At 53.6% G+C, this 17,313-nt stretch overlaps 1 protein-coding gene across 1 annotated transcript in view; it reads right to left on the reverse strand.

Moving 5' to 3' along the window:
• Positions 1 to 1,669: 1,669 nt before the first annotated feature.
• LOC116956483 (serine/threonine-protein kinase BRSK2-like) overlaps positions 1,670 to 17,313 on the reverse strand; it is a 55,348-nt gene continuing 39,704 nt past the window's right edge. The window contains exons 16-20 of the mRNA XM_076054327.1: positions 15,380 to 15,503; positions 14,053 to 14,154; positions 12,131 to 12,206; positions 11,161 to 11,250; positions 1,670 to 8,923 (exon numbers count right to left, since the gene is read on the reverse strand). Of these exons, the coding sequence (XP_075910442.1) occupies positions 8,640 to 8,923; positions 11,161 to 11,250; positions 12,131 to 12,206; positions 14,053 to 14,154; positions 15,380 to 15,503 (676 nt within the window). The 3' untranslated portion in view covers positions 1,670 to 8,639. The remainder of the gene's footprint in view (positions 8,924 to 11,160; positions 11,251 to 12,130; positions 12,207 to 14,052; positions 14,155 to 15,379; positions 15,504 to 17,313) is intronic.

Genomic DNA, 17,313 nt, shown 5'->3' on the forward strand with positions numbered 1-17,313 from the left:
CTACTCACGCCGGCTTGTGCCCGCCCTCACAGTCGGGCATATTTGCGGAATACACCACGTGGTGCCGCCGTTGACCCTGGCCATTGACCGAGCAACCCAACGTTCCTACCAGCTCCATCCGCAGGAATGTGTTTTAAAGCACCCCCCCCCTGTATATTATTGACACTATAGAGGATACTTCAAAAAAATGTGAACACTTTGCAACAACACCATCACCAGACATGCGCCTTGCGGGCTCTGGAGATCACCTGGGGAAGGTTCCAGGCGTGCGTTGACAACGATGGCGAACAAGTGGGAGGCTCTTTTGACCTTTTGAAGCTATTAACGTTGCATTTGTTATCGTGTTACAGTGTTACTATTGCGTGCGTGTCGGATTTCTTTCGCACCGTACGTAGCCAACCGTGCTGATCGCTAGAGCCGGGGGTGTGTTGTGCCTACTCATCCACGCTTGCCTCCGTCGGCATGATGATCGTCGAAAGGGGAAGATGCAGCCTTGCAATTGCTATGCGCGCGCGACTGCCAGCGGAAGGGTCTCTTCACTATCGAGGGGAACTCCAGTGGGTGATTTGGCCTACTCTTAACACGCTGATCAGATGTCTTCGAGAAATATGTGGGAGTTGCTCACACTTTACCTCGCCACACGAGACGAGCCGACGGAGAACACCTCGCCAGGGCGGCTAGGAGATGTTAACTACCTCGCCTGGGATGCAGGAGGTCGTGGGTTCGATCCCGACCCTGACGCCTGCTGCTGTATATTTGGAGTTTGCGTGTCTCTCTCTCTCTCATCATCATCACGGTGGCTATGAGATGTTAACTACCTCGCCTGGGATGCAGGAGGTCGTGGGTTCGATCCCGACCCTTACGCCTGGTGTATATTTGGAGTTTGCGTGTCTCTCTCTCTCTCTATCATCATCATCACCGCGGTGGCTAGGAGATGTTAACTACCTCGCCTGGTATGCAAAAGGTCGTGGGTTCGATCCCGACCCCTGACGCCTGGTGTATATTTGGAGTTTGCGTGTCTCTCTCTCTCATCATCATCATCACGGTGGCTATGAGATGTTAACTACTTCGCCTGGGATGCAAGAGGTCGTGGGTTCGATCCAGACCCTGACGCCTGCTGCTGCTGTATATTTGGAGTTTGGGTGTCTCCCTTCCCGTGGTCACGTGGATTTTTCTCCGGGTCCCTCCGGTTTTCCCCTCCACATTTAGAATCAACAATCACGCGTTTAGAGTATTTGGCTGCTCTACATTTCCACGTGATAAGCCACTTCGCTGGGCTATAATTTGTGGCCATGTCGCTTCTGAACAAGAGCTACGCAGCTCGATGGGCCTTACCTGGCAAAATATATAAAATAATACTTTATAGTTTTAAATCGTGTACAGTTAACTGTGGTCAAGCCGTTCATGCTTGTGGGTTGATAAGTGGTGGACGGAGGCGGAGATTTAATAAACTTGCATCATCGTTACAACTGCCGCGCCTGGAGATCGTGGCGAAATAAGTGACCTTTGTATTACAGGTCCAGAGCGCTGACCACTACAATCACGGCGGTTAATATATTGCAGTGATCGCAATGTCGAAGCACCGCGTTGTGCTTGAATGTCAGGGTCAACGTCCCAGTAACGTTTGGCCAACGTTCAATGTTTACTGGGAAACACGCCGACTAAGAAGACCCTTCGTAATCGTTTGCGACTTTATTTCAAGTTATTAACAAGAAGAAGAAGAACAACAAAAAAATCAACGAGATGACATTTTTGAATCCCCGGCTGATAATACCATCCTTAAGCCCAAAAAAATCATCGTTAATAATAATTATTAGTAGTAGCAGTAGTACATTTTGGTATAGGCGCCATTCATTCACGAATGCGCTCTGTATCACAGACGGGTATAGTCTGTCAGCAGGGGGGGGGGGGGGGGATGATGGGGTGATGTTACAATGTGGTTGTAACCTAATTACTTATACTGTACATTTGTGAACAAGAGCTTTGTAGCTCATCGGATTTATATATAGGATCATTATTTATCACAGAATCGTAACATTAATAATAAGATAATAAGTAACAATACATTACCGTATTCTCCGGATTATAACGCACTTTTCCCCCCACCCCTCCGTAGAAATCGCTGCTAGGGAGACAAAGGCGGCCGGGCGTGGTGCTGGCCACCCACCCCCTCGTGAGCCACAGTGCGGGCCTTCAAGAGGTGCCGCTCGCGAACAGCACTTGCCCACAAATTCCGTTGAAGGCTACCAGGGGGAACTTTGTCTTTGAGACCATATTTGTAGAACTTTATTGACACCCCCCCCCCCCCCACCCCCATAACATTGTTTTGGTCGGAGCGTCTCGTTTACTTTCCGGAGCTGCTTCTTCTTAACTGGAGAATACGGTAACATCTTAAAATAACAAATACAAAGAAAACGTGAATATTAAAACGCATGAATAAATTACCGACTGTTCTTCTCCTTTCCCCTAGTTATGTACATCTCAGATTCGTCCCTTACAAATGCATTGTCTTTGAAGGCATTGCCTCGTGTGTCCCTCCTCCCCCCCCCCCGTGTGTCCGCGGTAGAAACAGCCCCTGCGCTTCGCTCGTCAAGGTTCTCAGCCCTGCACTACAATACCTGAGAATAGGCGTCTACGTGGTGGGGGGTGGGGGGGGGGCATACGGCTACCGTGCTCTCTCTAGTAAACGTGCAGTGCAAAGAAAAACCCCCGCCTGTACAAGGGATGAAGGTGGGAGAGGCAGGAAAGGGGAGATGGGGGTGGTGGTTTGGTTGGTCGGTATAGAAGTCGAGTCCGGCTCCATGGAAATTACGGTAAGCCAGTCGGATTCGCAAGCTCAATTTCGAACGCACGCGTTGACGGAAAGGTATTTTTGTCCGTGAGTGTTTTGGTGGTGGTGGTGGTAGGTCGAATGGGAAATGGTTCAATTGCTTTTATTTGTGTCGAATCTGATGGTCGTTTGGCCAAATGTTTAGTTTGTTGTCCTTCACCCCCCCCTCTCCCCCCAGCTCGGCATCTCCGATTAGCACGGTTGGCTACGTACGGTGCGAAAGAAAATTCAACACATCAGCCAATGCATAATTTTCACCACGCAGACCTCCAATTCATATATTGGCGGAACATAAGTTTACAGTTATATTTGGTGGGTGGGGGGGGGGGGGGAGGTGGATAATGCGAAATTGCCATTTGCCACCAAATGTCTGCAGAAAGTGCCTTTCCACCAAGACGTAATGTAATCAGGCAAAGAGATACAAAGGCGGCTGAGCATGCACGGGTGATGGCGACGCCACCGCAGATCACTGCGCAGGCCTTGTGAGCGTGTACGCGTGTGTCTTAACATAATGTACATATATACACAAAGTGTAGCCTGAAGCTGGGTCCACAGCTGAGCGATCGATTAAGCAATCCACATTGCTCTAGAAACCCGTAAAACTCAATCGCGGGGTAAGCACGTGGTGTCTGGGCATGGCTAAGGTGTCTGGTCACGCCCACTGTTGCATAGCCCCGCCCCTACGCCAATGTGAAGATCGCAGCGACCAATCACAGCCCGTACACGTGGCCGTGATGAATAACGTCAGCAGATCACTCCTTCACGTACGCGTACGTCATCGGATTTGCTTTCTGTTCCGTTCTGATGACGTACTTCAATGAAACAAAACCGGAACTAAAAAAACAACCTGAAATAAATTAACTTTATAGGTACCGAGGCTCCCACGAGGCCATGCGGGAGGGCATGTGGCACACTTTTGACGCCGGCTATCGTAGAGTGCGGTCATGTCGCTACAGTTCTCCGCGGTGAGTACGACGTTCTTAAAAAAAACAACGGGGCTCCGCGCCTCTCGCAAAAAAATCAACGCCGAGCCACTCGCGCGCTTTTCGAGATTCAGTGGCGAACGCGGGAACACTCTGCCGCTTGCAGACGTCTCGGAATGGGAGAGGGGTTAACATTCGGCTTGTTTACCCAGGAAAGCCTCACTGGGATGCAGCCTTGCATGCGTGTGAGCACCGTCTTGCAGGTAGAAAGGCAGCACAGCGAGTAGGCGCGACGTCTTTTTTTTTTTCCGGAGGGCGCCTCTGCCGAAGCTTCCCGCAGTACAGGCAGCGGCGGTCAATGCGCGAGCGATAATTCCAACCGAGTCAAATTTAGCCAGTGCGATTTTTTTTCTTCAAAACTGGACCGCGTCGCCGGCACGCGACGACGCGGGGGGGGGGGAGACGCGTAATGTCCGCTGCGAAGCGGCGCGCAAATTGTCAATACAGCCGCCTGATGGTGCCGGTTGTAATTGCTGGCGAAACGTCGTACTCCGATTGTAAATGTTGTGGATTTGCTCTCTCCAACACACCGGTGCAGTGCTGTACTAGTGACGAATTGGCCACGTTCCGCTTACGCGACAACCCTTGCTAGTTGGCCGTGTCGGGTGGTGGCGGGTTTAACGACGCATTTATATATTTACGCGATCTAACCCAAAAAAAAAACCTCTATTATGGATGATATTGGTCGCAAAAGCCCTCCGCGTGTTAAACTGACAGCCGCAGCGTTAACCGGGGCGGCCCACTGGAACCCGAACCACGAACATCTGCGGCAAGCGGGGAACGCGCTGCCGCTAGACCCGTCTGCTCGCAACCGGACGTAGAGATGTCCACATACGAGCAGTTCAGTTGCGTGCGACTGAAGTTGTATACCAAATTTGTATGCAACTGATCATTCAGGGTGTAGAGAACCCGGCGTCAGCGACCAGTTGTGAAACTGCTCACGATCGGGTTGCAGAGACATCGCATGCAAGCGATGCAGTTGCACGCAACCAAAGTTGTATGCAACTGAAGTTGCACGCAACTGAAGTTGCACGCAACCAAAGTTGTATGCAACTGAAGTTGCACGCAACTGAAGTTGCACGCAACCAAAGTTGTATGCAACTGAAGTTGCACGCAACCAAAGTTGTATGCAACCGATCGCTCGAGGTGTGGACCCGGCCATAAGGCAAAAAGTGCAACGCAACTTCGATAACAACGACAACAACAAAGCCCTGTAACGTAACAAACACAAAAGTGCATACCGTATATAATTGTTTCCCCCCCCCCATCCCAAACAAAGTTGGATTGCAACTCCGTCGAAAAGCATCGGTAGTTTTTTGTTTGTTTGTTGTCCCGTCAAATTTGCATCCGCAAACAAATGCATTGTCATCATCATCAACAACAACAGCAGCAGCAGCAGCAAAAAGATAACTTAAGCGGCTACTGCAAAGAGCATCACCGGATTTGACGACCGGCAAAGCGATGGTTCATCCGCGTCGCCTGGGCATGCATCTGGAAGAGTGAGAGATTATGGTTTCACGAGCAGCACTTTGCGACGGACTTACCGCAAAAGACCACAGCAAGCACCGTGGCATTTGAATAATTTCCTGCTTTTGTTTGTAAAATATCCGTATAATATATTGTAATATTTTTTTTTCATTTCCTTTTTTTTACTTGAAATATGTCCAACGGTGTACATCATTCTCGATAATAATTATAATAATTAATAAACACTACCCGCCCGCCGACACTTAAAACCTAAGTAGTGCTATATTTGTGCATGTGACTCTTATGATCAACATTACATCGTTATTATTAATGATGACGTCGTTACTATTAAGCAATTATATGTTTTTTTAATATTTAAATATACTCGTCGTCGAGAGTTTTCATACACGCGCGAGCGGCGCTTTTACCCCCCCCCCCCCCCGCCCCCCACACACAGCATCTTTACAAACCCCGGTGAGAGATAGAGCAGAGGACGAGTCTGGCCACGTGCTCCGCTAACGGCCCCAAAAAACCTTCACGGAAAGAAAGGGATACAAACCATCCACCGTTTTACGCCTCTTTCGCATCTATCCGTCTCTCCGCGCAATCCGAGCGAGCTTTGTTTTCCGTTGTGTTGTCCCCCCCCCCACCACCACGCGGCACGACGCATCGGCCACACGGCACCCCCGCTTGGGAGCGCATCGTTTGGGCCGCACCACGAGGGTGTTAGTTCTCGAGCGTGAATTATTTTGGCTGCTGCTATTAATGAATAAAAACGAAGATTTTTTTTTGTTTTCCCCCCCTCCCCTTCCCCTTCCCCCCCCCCCCGCGCGATGACGCGAGCCCCCCACTTTCGATGGGTCTGGCCGATCTCGGGGAGATGAAAAAAAAAAGAGAGCTACAGAGCTCAGCGGGAGGGGGGGCGGGGGGGGGGGGCTTACGCGGTAAAATATAAAAACAAATTGTGGCAGTAGTTAATAGCTTGAGAGAAATAGCTTAAATAGTGTGAGAAATGTACATGTTTATTTTGATGCGCGGTCGGAAGACGTATCCCGTCCGATTCAATTATTTATCATCCTCAATTATTTCCTCGGCAACCGACGGCGATGGTTACTCGGAGCCGTTTGCCGACGCAGCTTCGCCACTCTGTAACCGGAGTTCAAAACCGATGGAACGCGAGCGACGCCGTCTTCTCTGGCACCCGGTGAGAACGCCGGCTGGCGCCGCTGCTGCTGCTGCAGACCTGGGTTCACAACCGAGTCCAGGCTGCGCCTGGTGCACAGGGCGAGTTGACGGCCCGAGACCCAGCGGCGACAGAGGTCCCCGATTGGCGATTGCGAAATAGCCGCCCCCCAAACGAGACAAGCTTGGACAAATTCTCGAGGGACGGTGGTGGTTCCGAGTTGGGGCGGGGGGGGGGGGTGGGTGGCGGGGTGGCCCAGGGCAGTGACGGGAATTCAAAAACGCGGAGCCGGCAATGCCGAGAAGCTGGGATCGCAGCGGTGAGTTTGGCGTTGGCGGTGCGGCGGGAGGGAGGGGGGGGGACGCGTGGCACGGCGTTGCGCGCCCACCCCCCACCGCAGCCGTGCCATTTGGTTCGGCCGTTGCTGTCGCCAGGGGGACGTCGCTGCGTGTTGAAGGCACACGCTGGACGGCGACGACGGGCGGAGACGCACGGGGAGACGCACGGACGGGGAGACGGACACACGGGGAGACGGACACACGGGGAGACGGACACACGGGGAGACGGACGGACGGACAGACACACGGGGAGATTGGGCTGCGTTCGAATGCCCCCGCACGCCTCTGCGGTTCCGGCAACTGACGTGCCAACGGACCGGGTTACGCCGCACGGGCGCATGCACACACACACACGCACACACACACACACGCACGTAGATACACACACGCACACACACACGCACACACACGTGCACACACGCACACACACGCACGCACGCACACACACACGCACACACACACAAGCGCACACACAGACGCACGCACACACACGCACACGCACGCACACACACACGCACACACATACACACGCGCGCACACGCACGCACACACGCACGCACGCGCGGGGGGAGTGCGGGGGATGAGTCGTACGGACGGAGATTCCTCCGTGACATCCGCGAGGGAACGTGTTTGTTTGGATGGCTGAGTATCCTCTGGGTGTCTGAGTGGCTGGTGGATTTGGCTCCGTTCTGGGTAGCTCTCGGGGTGGCTGTTTGGCAGGCTGGGTGACTGACCTGGGGGCCGGCCGGCCGGCTGGCTGGCTGGCTTGGTGCCTGGGTGGGTGAGTGAATGGTCGGTCAGCCAGAAAGCTGGGTGGTTGGCTGATTGTCTGTCTGGCTGGGTGATTGTCCATCTGGGTGATCGATTGGCTGGGTGAGTGTGGGATTGCATGAGTGCCTATCTGAGTGTCTGCCGAGTGCCTATCTGAGTGTCTGTCGAGTGTGTGACTGAGTGTGACTGAGTGTCTATCTGGCTACGTGTCTGCCTGAGTGTCTGTGTGGCTAAGTGTCTGTCTTTCTGAGTGTCTCTCCGGCTGAGTGTCTGTCTGTCTGAGTGTCTGTCTGAGTGTCTGTCTGTCTGAGTGTCTGTCTGTCTGCGTGTCTATCTGTCTGAGCGTCTGTCTGCCTGAGCGTCTGTCTGTCTGTCTGAGTGTCTGTCTGTCTGAGTGTCTGTCTGTCTGAGTGTCTGTCTGTCTGAGTGTATGTCTGTCTGAGCGTCTGTCTGTCTGAGCGTCTGTCTGTCTGTCTGAGTGTATGTCTGTCTGAGTGTCTGTCTGTCTGAGTGTCTGTCTGAGTGTCTGTCTGTCTGCGTGTTTATCTGTCTGAGCGTCTGTCTGTCTGTCTGAGTGTCTGTCTGTCTGAGTGTCTGTCTGTCTGAGTGTCTGTCTGAGTGTCTATCTGTCTGCGTGTTTATCTGTCTGAGCGTCTGTCTGTCTGAGCATCTGTCTGAGTGTCTGTCTGAGTGTCTGTCTGAGTGTCTGTCTGTCTGAGTGTCTGTCTGAGCGTCTGTCTGTCTGTCTGAGTGTATGTCTGTCTGAGTGTCTGTCTGTCTGTCTGAGCATCTGTCTGAGTGTCTGTCTGAGTGTCTGTCTGTCTGAGTGTCTGTCTGTCTGAGCGTCTGTCTGTCTGTCTGAGTGTATGTCTGTCTGAGTGTCTGTCTGTCTGAGTGTCTGTCTGAGTGTCTGTCTGAGTGTCTGTCTGAGTGAATGTCTGTCTGAGTGTCTGTCTGTCTGAGTGTCTCTCCGGCTGAGTGTCTCTCCGGCTGAGTGTCTCTCCGGCTGAGCTCGTGGCCGGCCTTTGGCAGCAGCAGCAGCAGCAGTCCACTCCGCGTGGCCACCCTCACGCCCTCTTGGCCGGTGTGGCCGGGGTCTGTGCCACAGCGCCACCGCCGTACGAGGTGGAGCAGTGTGGCCCCTCGGCGCCTCCGAGCGCTCCCCCCTCCGACTCCTCCCCTGCATCGCCTCCTCCCCCACCGACAGCACCCCCACAGCTCGAGCTGCTGCCTCCGTTGTTGTCGGCGTGAGAGCGCCGGGGTGGTGGTGGTTGTTGTTGTTGTTGGTGGTGGTGGTGGTGCACCGGCGTCCCCCCCGTGCCCGGAGCGCCCCGGCCATTACTCCGCTCATCTACGGTGGGGGGAGCGGGGGAGGGGAGGGGGAGCGGGGGAGGGGAGGGGGAGCGGGGGAGAGCAAGGGGGGGGGGTTTCCACGATTCTTATTAAACTATTATTGTTATTAAACTATTAACTATTAAACTGATATTATTTCACCACGTAGCTCTTTTTCAGAAGCGACCTGGCCGTCACAAATGATAGCTCAGCCAAGTGGACTCGTCGTCATCATCGTCATCATCATCACGTGGACATTTATAGAAGGAGGCAAATACTCTAAACGCGTGGTGGTGACGTTGATTCTAATTGTGGAGGGGGAAAACCGGAGGACCCGGAGAAAAATCCACGCGACCACGGGGAGAGAGAGAGAGAGACACCGCAAACTCCAAATATACAGCAGCAGGCGTCAGAGGGTCGGGATCGAACCCACGACCTCCTGTATACCAGGCGAGGTAGTTAACATCTCATAGCTAACGCAGTGATGATGATCAGAGAGAGACACGCAAACTCCAAATATACAGCAGCAGGCGTCGTCAAGGTCGGGATCGAACCCACGACCTCCTGTATACCAGGCGAGGTAGTTAACATCTCCTAGCCACCGTGATGATGATGAGAGAAACGCAAACTCCAAATATACAGCAGCAGCAGGCGTCGTCAGGGTCGGCAACGAACCCACGACTTCCTGCATACCAGGCGAGGTAGTCAACATCTCGCAGCCACCACGGATTTGAGGCTCAACCCTTTAGCAATCCACTGCTGGATGAAGGCCTCTCAAAGTCGGTCGGCGGAGAGTGGCGACGCTGCCGCGCTACGAACCCGGCCCGCCCCGAGTTCGATTCCCGCTCACGGCCACTAACGTTGGCGATCCTGTGCCTCCCCTAGGTCGGCTCGGCCTCAAATGAGTGCGACCTCCACCAAGCGTCGCCTCTGCAATGCTGGATGACTTCAGGCAGCCACGCGGCGTGTAGCCGCCACCGCTCCCCGGCCGTCAAGCCGGGGAGCGCTGGGCCCGGCGCGCCAGGTTTTAGTTTGTTCCACGCGTAGGAGGCTTTTGCGACCAATATAGTGTCCATAATATAGTTGTTTTTGGGGATTGGATCGCGTGAGTATCAATGTGTCGTTAAACCCCTGGCTGCTCCCCCTCCTCTTACCCTATATAACAGTCTATCATCACAAATAACTCTCTGTACAGTTCTAGATTTGAAGCTTTCGTGACTGCAAGGATCCATACTCTTTGGTTCTATTCGGTAAAGTCACGTGGGTAAAAAATAAAACAACAAAAATCACGACGTTTCGACCACAACACAAGTGGCCTTCATCAGGTGAAGGGACCAGACTGTCTAGAGGACAGCGCTGGAGTGAACACAGCCAAGCTCAGACCGCGACCTTTAAGCTGAGTTATTTTGCTGTGCCCTTTTTTACACCTGATGAAGGAAGCTTGTGTTGTCTCCGAAACGTCGTGATTTAATTTAGTTGTTTTCATTCATTTTAATGTTTTTACCTACGTGACGTTAACGAATAAAACCAAAGAGTATGAATCCTTGCAGTCACGAAAGCTTCAAATCTAGAAGTGAGGGGTTTGTCACGTAAACCGAATTTGCCAATCCGTCACTATTTTTCTTGGTTCTTTCGGTAAAGTCACATAGAAGGGAAACAACAAAATAATAAATCGCTCTCCGTGGTGCTGACGTTAAAAATAACCGCCACTCTTTTTCAAATTTTCTTGCTGTGGTTTTCACACCTGATGATGATTGCTTGTGTTGCAGTCGAAACGTCGTGAGAATTTTATTGTTTTATATTTTTATAATTTTTATTATTTTGTTGTTTTCCTTCTACGTGGTGACTTTACCGAAAGAACCAAGAATATGAATCCCTGCAGTCACGAAAGCTTTAAATCAAAATTCGTTACCAGTTCATCAGCACCGGTTGTGCGTTGGAGAGTAAACCCACAACAGTTACAATTCGGGTACCGTGACGTTTCGCCAGGAATCACGATGCATAAACATTAACGCGATCTAGCCCACAAAAAAACCCCAATTATGTGACGGTTTTAGTTTCATATTGCGAAACATTTATTATTTTAATACATTTAATTTATTTGGACACTTTTTGTCGTTGCCGTTACACGGTGCATCAGCGGTTCGAGATCTACTTTGTATTCTGGGTTCTTGAACAGCAATAAAGGATTTTTATTTTTTTTTAAATTTCTAAACGGCGCATCGGCCGGCGGAGACGTCGCCCACGCCCACTCACCGCTGAGTTGCTGCACGCACGGCTGGTCGTGGGAGTGGACAAGCTGCGCCTGGATCACCTCCACCACCTTGCGGAACCTCCGGTTGGGTCCTGCGTGGCCACACGGGGGGCGGGGGGGGTGTGGGGGCGGAAGGGTGATGCCCACGCGGCAGACAAACCCCCCCCGAGCTCCCGTAGCTCCAGCGGGCGCCGGGGACGACGGCGTTGACCCGTGTCTGCGAGCAGGCAGGAGGCGTTTGGCGAGTCGGGCGTACGACACGGCTTCTTGTACCTACGATAAGTGTGTGGTTCTCCGTTGGCTTGGACGGCGCGTGCGCGCTTCCGTATGGTACGTGCGTTCAACTTCTTTCGCACCGCACGTAGCCAACCGTGCTCGTCGGAGGTGCGCGGGGGGGGGGGGGAAGGACGACACAAACTGAACGCTAAAAGCAGTTCTAAAGGGATGGGTTTGTCAACCTAGGTGAAGATTTACAAGTGCACAGCTCCAGTGGCTTGTTAATATTGGAAGGGAAGAGAGCGTTCCAGACGGCCGCAGAAGCGCTTCCGAAAGCGCCGCGCGGCGTTGCGGTGACCGCCGCCGCCTTTGTTCGACGGCTCAGCCAAAAGCCGCTGCCGCTGCTGCCGCTGCTACTGCTGCTGCTGCTGCAAGGATCACCGGAGTGTCGCGTGTTGATGGTTTATGCTTCTTGACGAGATCGGCGAGGTATCGCGCCGCAGTCGTGGCAAGCGCTCTGTGTGGACAATGGGCTGCGACCTTTCGCCGCTCTCTTGCGCCCGTTGTAAGTTCGGCAACGCGGGAGGGCGACGCTGCGCCTCTCGCTCGTTCGGCGCGCTGAAAAGCGGGATGAACGGCGGTCTTCGTGGAAATGACGGAGTTGCTGTTTAAGGGAAATGGATTTAATGGGGCTGCCCATCACTTGTGTAGATTTGTATCAGGGGGCAAAGTGTTGGGTTGGGGGTCAGAGTTCACCTGAGATGAGGGTAAAGGTCACGGAGTAAATTCCCTCCTTGTGGCCAGACCCTCCGCCGGAGAAGGTGATGTCAACCTGCAGCAAAGACAAAGATCCCCCGTGCAGCCTCATCAGCCTGCTGGGGCAAGTGCTGCTAGCGAGCAGCTATAAAGGCCGGAACAGCACGCGACGGGGTGGGGTTGCTAGCACCACACACGGCCGCCTTTGTCTCCCCAGTGGCGATGTTTGCGTACCAGACCTGATGCTCATTTGAGGCTGAGTCGACCTAGGGGATGCCCGGGACCGATTAAAATATTCATCACTGGGCATGTATTCGTCACACTCACCCACTCTCTAACTCACTCACCCACCCACTCACCACACTGCAGATCACCTCACTGCTCCACTTTGGAATTCACTCTTCCAACATCATCATCATCGTCATTGTCGTCTCTCTAGCCCCAAGCTCTTACGACAACAAAAACAACAACAACCACCTCGCCCAATTAGCACGTTACATTTTTGAGTCTAAACTGTCGTGACTGCAGGCACTGGCAGAGCCAGTGTGTGGGGGGGTCGGGGGGGTGGCACGTGCCCCCCCAATGATCCGATCGAAATCCCTAATTTCGATCGGATCATTGGGGTTTATTAGTAATCAATCGGCATTTTGCGACCCCCAATGCCACTGTGTATCAGATTGTCACGTACCAGGGACTCTATGAGATGATAGGACAATAGTCTGAGTCCATAATTGGCGATAAGTAACGGCAAAGCGGTTATAAGCGACTCACAGAATTGTGCGCAGTTGCGTCTACAGAGTCCACGACTTCCCTGAAGGCATCGACACCTTCAGCGAGCGCGATGCCGATCACTAACAACGCGGTTCGCAATTTGACCCTCGGTCGATGGCTGCGTCATCGCCGCACACGCGTCGAGTAACAAGCAAGGGACAAGTCCTTTACTTACTAACAACTCCTTACTTACAACTCCTTACTTACTGACAACTCCTTACTTACTAACAACTCCTTACTTACTAACAACTCCTCACTAACAACTCCTTACTTACTAACAACTCCTTACTTACTAACAACTCCTTACTTACAACTCCTTACTTACTAACAATTCCTTACTTACTAACAACTCATTGCTTACTAACAAGTCCTTGCTTGCTAACAACTCCTTGCTAACAACTCCTTACTTACTAACAACTCCTTACTAACAAGTCCTTACTCACTAACAAGTCCTTGCTTACTAACTCCTTGCTCACTAACAACCCCTTACTAACAACTCCTTACTTTCTAACAACTCCTTACTTTCGAACAACTCCTTACTAACAGCTCCTTACTTACTAACAACTCCTTACTAACAACCCCTTGCTTACTAGCAACTCCTTGCTTACTAACAACGCCTTGCTAACAATTCCCTGCTTACTAACAACTCTTCACTCACTGACAACTCCTTACTTACTAACAACTCTTCACTCACTAACAACTCCTTACTTACTAACAACTCCTTACTTACTAACTCCTATCAACTCCTTACTTACTAACAACTACTTACTAACAACTCCTAACTAACTAACAACTCCTTACTTACTAACAACTTCTTACAACTCCTTGCTTACTAACAACTCCTTACCAACAACGCCTTACTAACAACTCCTTGCTTACTAACAACTCTTCACTCACTAACAACTCCTTGCTTACTAACAACTCTTCACTCACTAACAACTCTTCACTCACTAACAACTCCTTACTTACTAACAACTCTTCACTCACTAACAACTCCTTACTTACTAACAACTCCTTACTTGCTAACAACTCCTCACTCACTAACAACTCCTTACTCACTAACAACTCCTCTGTCATATTTTATTGCTGGAGGGGTTGCAGACGGACGGAGGTCCGGACCGGTCAGACGTTTGAGTGCCACCCCCTCTCACCTGGAACTTGACGGGCTTCTGGAAGACGACGGGGCTTCCGGTACACTTGTACTCGGCGCGGAAGCTCACCTGTGACACCACGCTGTGGCTCAAGCTGGGGATCTGCGGCACAAAGACAAAGATGCCCCGTGTAGCCTTAAGCGACTGTTGGGGCAAGTGCTGTTAGGGGGTAGCAGCACCCGCAAAGGCCGGCGGGGGGGGGGGGGGCAAGCGCCACACTCGCTCACTCTCACTCTGACACACACTCACGCACCCACACTCGCTCACTCACACTCTCACCCACACTCGCTCACTCACACTCGCTCACCCACACTCGCTCACTCACACTCGCTCACCCACACTCGCTCACCCACACTCGCTCACCCACACTCGCTCACCCACACTCGCTCACCCACGCGCTCACACTCTCACTCACACTCGCTCACCCACACTCGCTCACCCACACTCGCTCACCCACGCGCTCACACTCTCACTCACACTCGCTCACCCACACGCTCACCCACACTCGCTCACACACACTCCTCCACTCACACTCGCTCACCCACACTCGCTCACCCGCACTCGCTCACCCGCACTCGCTCACCCACACGCTGACACACACTCGCTCACCCACACGCTGACACACACTCGCTCACCCACACGCTGACACACACTCACTCACCCACACGCTGACACACACTCGCTCACCCACACGCTCACTCACACTCGCTCACCCACACTCGCTCACCCACGCGCTCACACTCGCTCACCCACACGCTCACTCACACTCGCTCACCCACATGCTGACACACACTCGCTCACCCACACGCTCACTCGCTCACCCACACTCGCTCACCCACGCTCGCTCACTCACACTCGCTCACCCACATGCTCACACACACACGCTCACTCACACTCGCTCACCCACGCGCTCACTCGGGATGTGGGGGGAGGGGGCTGGGGGGGTGGGGGTGGAGGGGCTAGGGGGGTGTGGGGGGGTGGAGGGAGGTGCGGGTGAGGGTGTAGGGGGGTGGGGGTGTAGGGGGGTGGGGGTGGAGGGGCTAGGGGGGGGTGGGGGGGTGGAGGGAGGTGGGGGTGAGGGTGTAGGAGGGTGGGGGTGTAGGGGGGTGGGGGTGTAGGGGGGTGGGGGGAGGGTAAGTGTGGAGGTGGGTTGGAATTAGGGTGTAGGGGGGTGGGGGTGGAGGGGGGTGAGGGTGGGGGTGGGGGTGAGGGTGGGGGTGGGGGGTGAGGGTGGGGGTGGAGGGGGGTGAGGGTGGGGGTGAGGGTGGGGGTGAGAGTGGGGGTGAGGGTAGGGGTGGGGGGTGAGGGTGGTGGGGGTGGCCCTCACAGACAGGAAGGCGTGCACGAGGTCGGCCTTGATGGAGCTGATGGGTTTGTCCCGCACCACAATGAGGACCTGCTCCTCCCGCTCGGCGCCGATGAAATTACCGAACCACGAGCGCTTGGCCAGCCTGCGGCGGCACCGCAACCACCACCACCACCACCGCAACCACCACCACCACCACAGCAGGCACAACAACAACGACCACGACAATCTATTAGGACTGTCCACCGGCAGCAGCAACAGCAACATGACTCACTACATAATGGAGGAATTGTTGGCTTAGATCGCGTAAATATACGTGTCGTCACACCCACCACCACCCGGCACAGCCAACTAGTGAGGGTTTGTCACGTAAGCAGAACGTGGCCAATTCGTCACTGGTACAGCACGCCGGTTGCCTGTTGGAGAGCAAATCCACGTCATTTATCAAATCTGAGTACGACGTTTTGCCAGTAATTACAACGGGCACCATCAGGCGACAGCCAGAGTTTGTTGGAGAAGTCCACCAGTTTCGTTCCTTCAATAAAAAAAGGCGTAGGTGTGATGACGTCGCTCGCGCGCTCTCCTTGCGCGGAGTCTTAGACGACTCACGACCTTGTCCACCTCCTCTTCAACCTCCCTCCACCTCCTCCTCCTCCTCCTCCTCCTCCACCCCCTCCTCCTCCTCCTCCTCCTCTCCGCGCCGACCAGCCGGGCCAAGGCCACTGCCGGGCGTCGTTTCACCGATTTATCGGAGACACCGAAATGCACCGCGCCTCTTCCCCCCCCCCACCCCCTCCGGCTTTTGAGCGACAACTTGAGGCTTGGTAAAGTCCAGGGGTTCTTCTTCTTCTTTGTGGGAATTGGCAACAACACAAACGCCGCGTGAAATGCGCCCTCCGGGCCTCTGGAGATCGCCTGGAGGAGATCCCAGGGCACGTGTTGACGGTGATGGCGAACACGCGGGGGGGGGGGGGGGGGAAGGGGAGGCTCTTTGACTTCTTGAAGCTGTTGACAACATTACATTTGTTATCGTTTTCTCTTTGGTTCTTTCGGCAAAAGTCACGTAGGTATAAAATAAAATGAATCGCCACGTTCCGGGCGCAACACAAGCGTCCGTCATCAGGTGGGAAAGCCGTGGTCTGCTGCTGAGGCGGACTGTTTTTAAAAGGTTTGAAATGGGTGTAGCCCAAGGGTCATAAAGAAGTGGTCGCGGCTAGTGATGTTAATGTGAGAAAACAGATTCCTGCGGAGGGAGCTGGTAGGAACGTTGGGTTGCTCGGTCAATGGCCAGGGTCACACGGCACCACCACGTGGTGGATTCCGCAAATATGCCCGACTGTGAGGGCGGGCACAAGCCGGCGTGAGTAGGTGAAACGTTGAGTTTTATAAGGGCACCACGGGGTGACCAGCCCCACCCCACCCTCTCACCCCTCCCACCCCCCACCAAGTCCCACCCTCCCCACCCAGCCCCTCCCCACCCAGCCCCTCCCCACCCTCCCCACCCAACCCCACCCCACCCAGCCCCTCCCACCCAGCCCCTCCCCACCCAGCCCCTCCTCACCCAGCCCCTCCCTCCTGATCCAGCCCCTTCCCACCCTCCTCTCCCCACCCTCCCCTCCCCACCCTCCCCACCCAGCCCCTCCCCACCTTCCCCTCCCCACCCAGCCCCTCCCTCTGCACCCAGCCCCACCCCTCCCATTTCTGGATGCACGACGGACGGACGGACACAATAATCCCCTGTGGGCTGCTGGTGTAATAACCAGGAGGTTCCTACCAGTAATACTGCACTGTAACTGTAAGATATAAGGAGAGCGCCACCTAAACGAGGGCACGGAAGTGGCTATGTTCATGTGAGGGATTAGCGTGATGTTCAAGTGAGAAATTAGAGGGCATGCAAGTGGCTATGTTCATGTGAGGGATTAGCGTGATGTTCAAGTGAGAAATTAGAGGGCATG

Source organism: Petromyzon marinus, chromosome 65 (genome assembly GCF_048934315.1).
Source record: "Petromyzon marinus isolate PM22_M1 ecotype Great Lakes invasive population chromosome 65, UKy_Petmar_22M1.pri1.0, whole genome shotgun sequence".
In the NCBI taxonomy this organism is placed as follows: domain Eukaryota; kingdom Metazoa; phylum Chordata; class Hyperoartia; order Petromyzontiformes; family Petromyzontidae; genus Petromyzon; species Petromyzon marinus.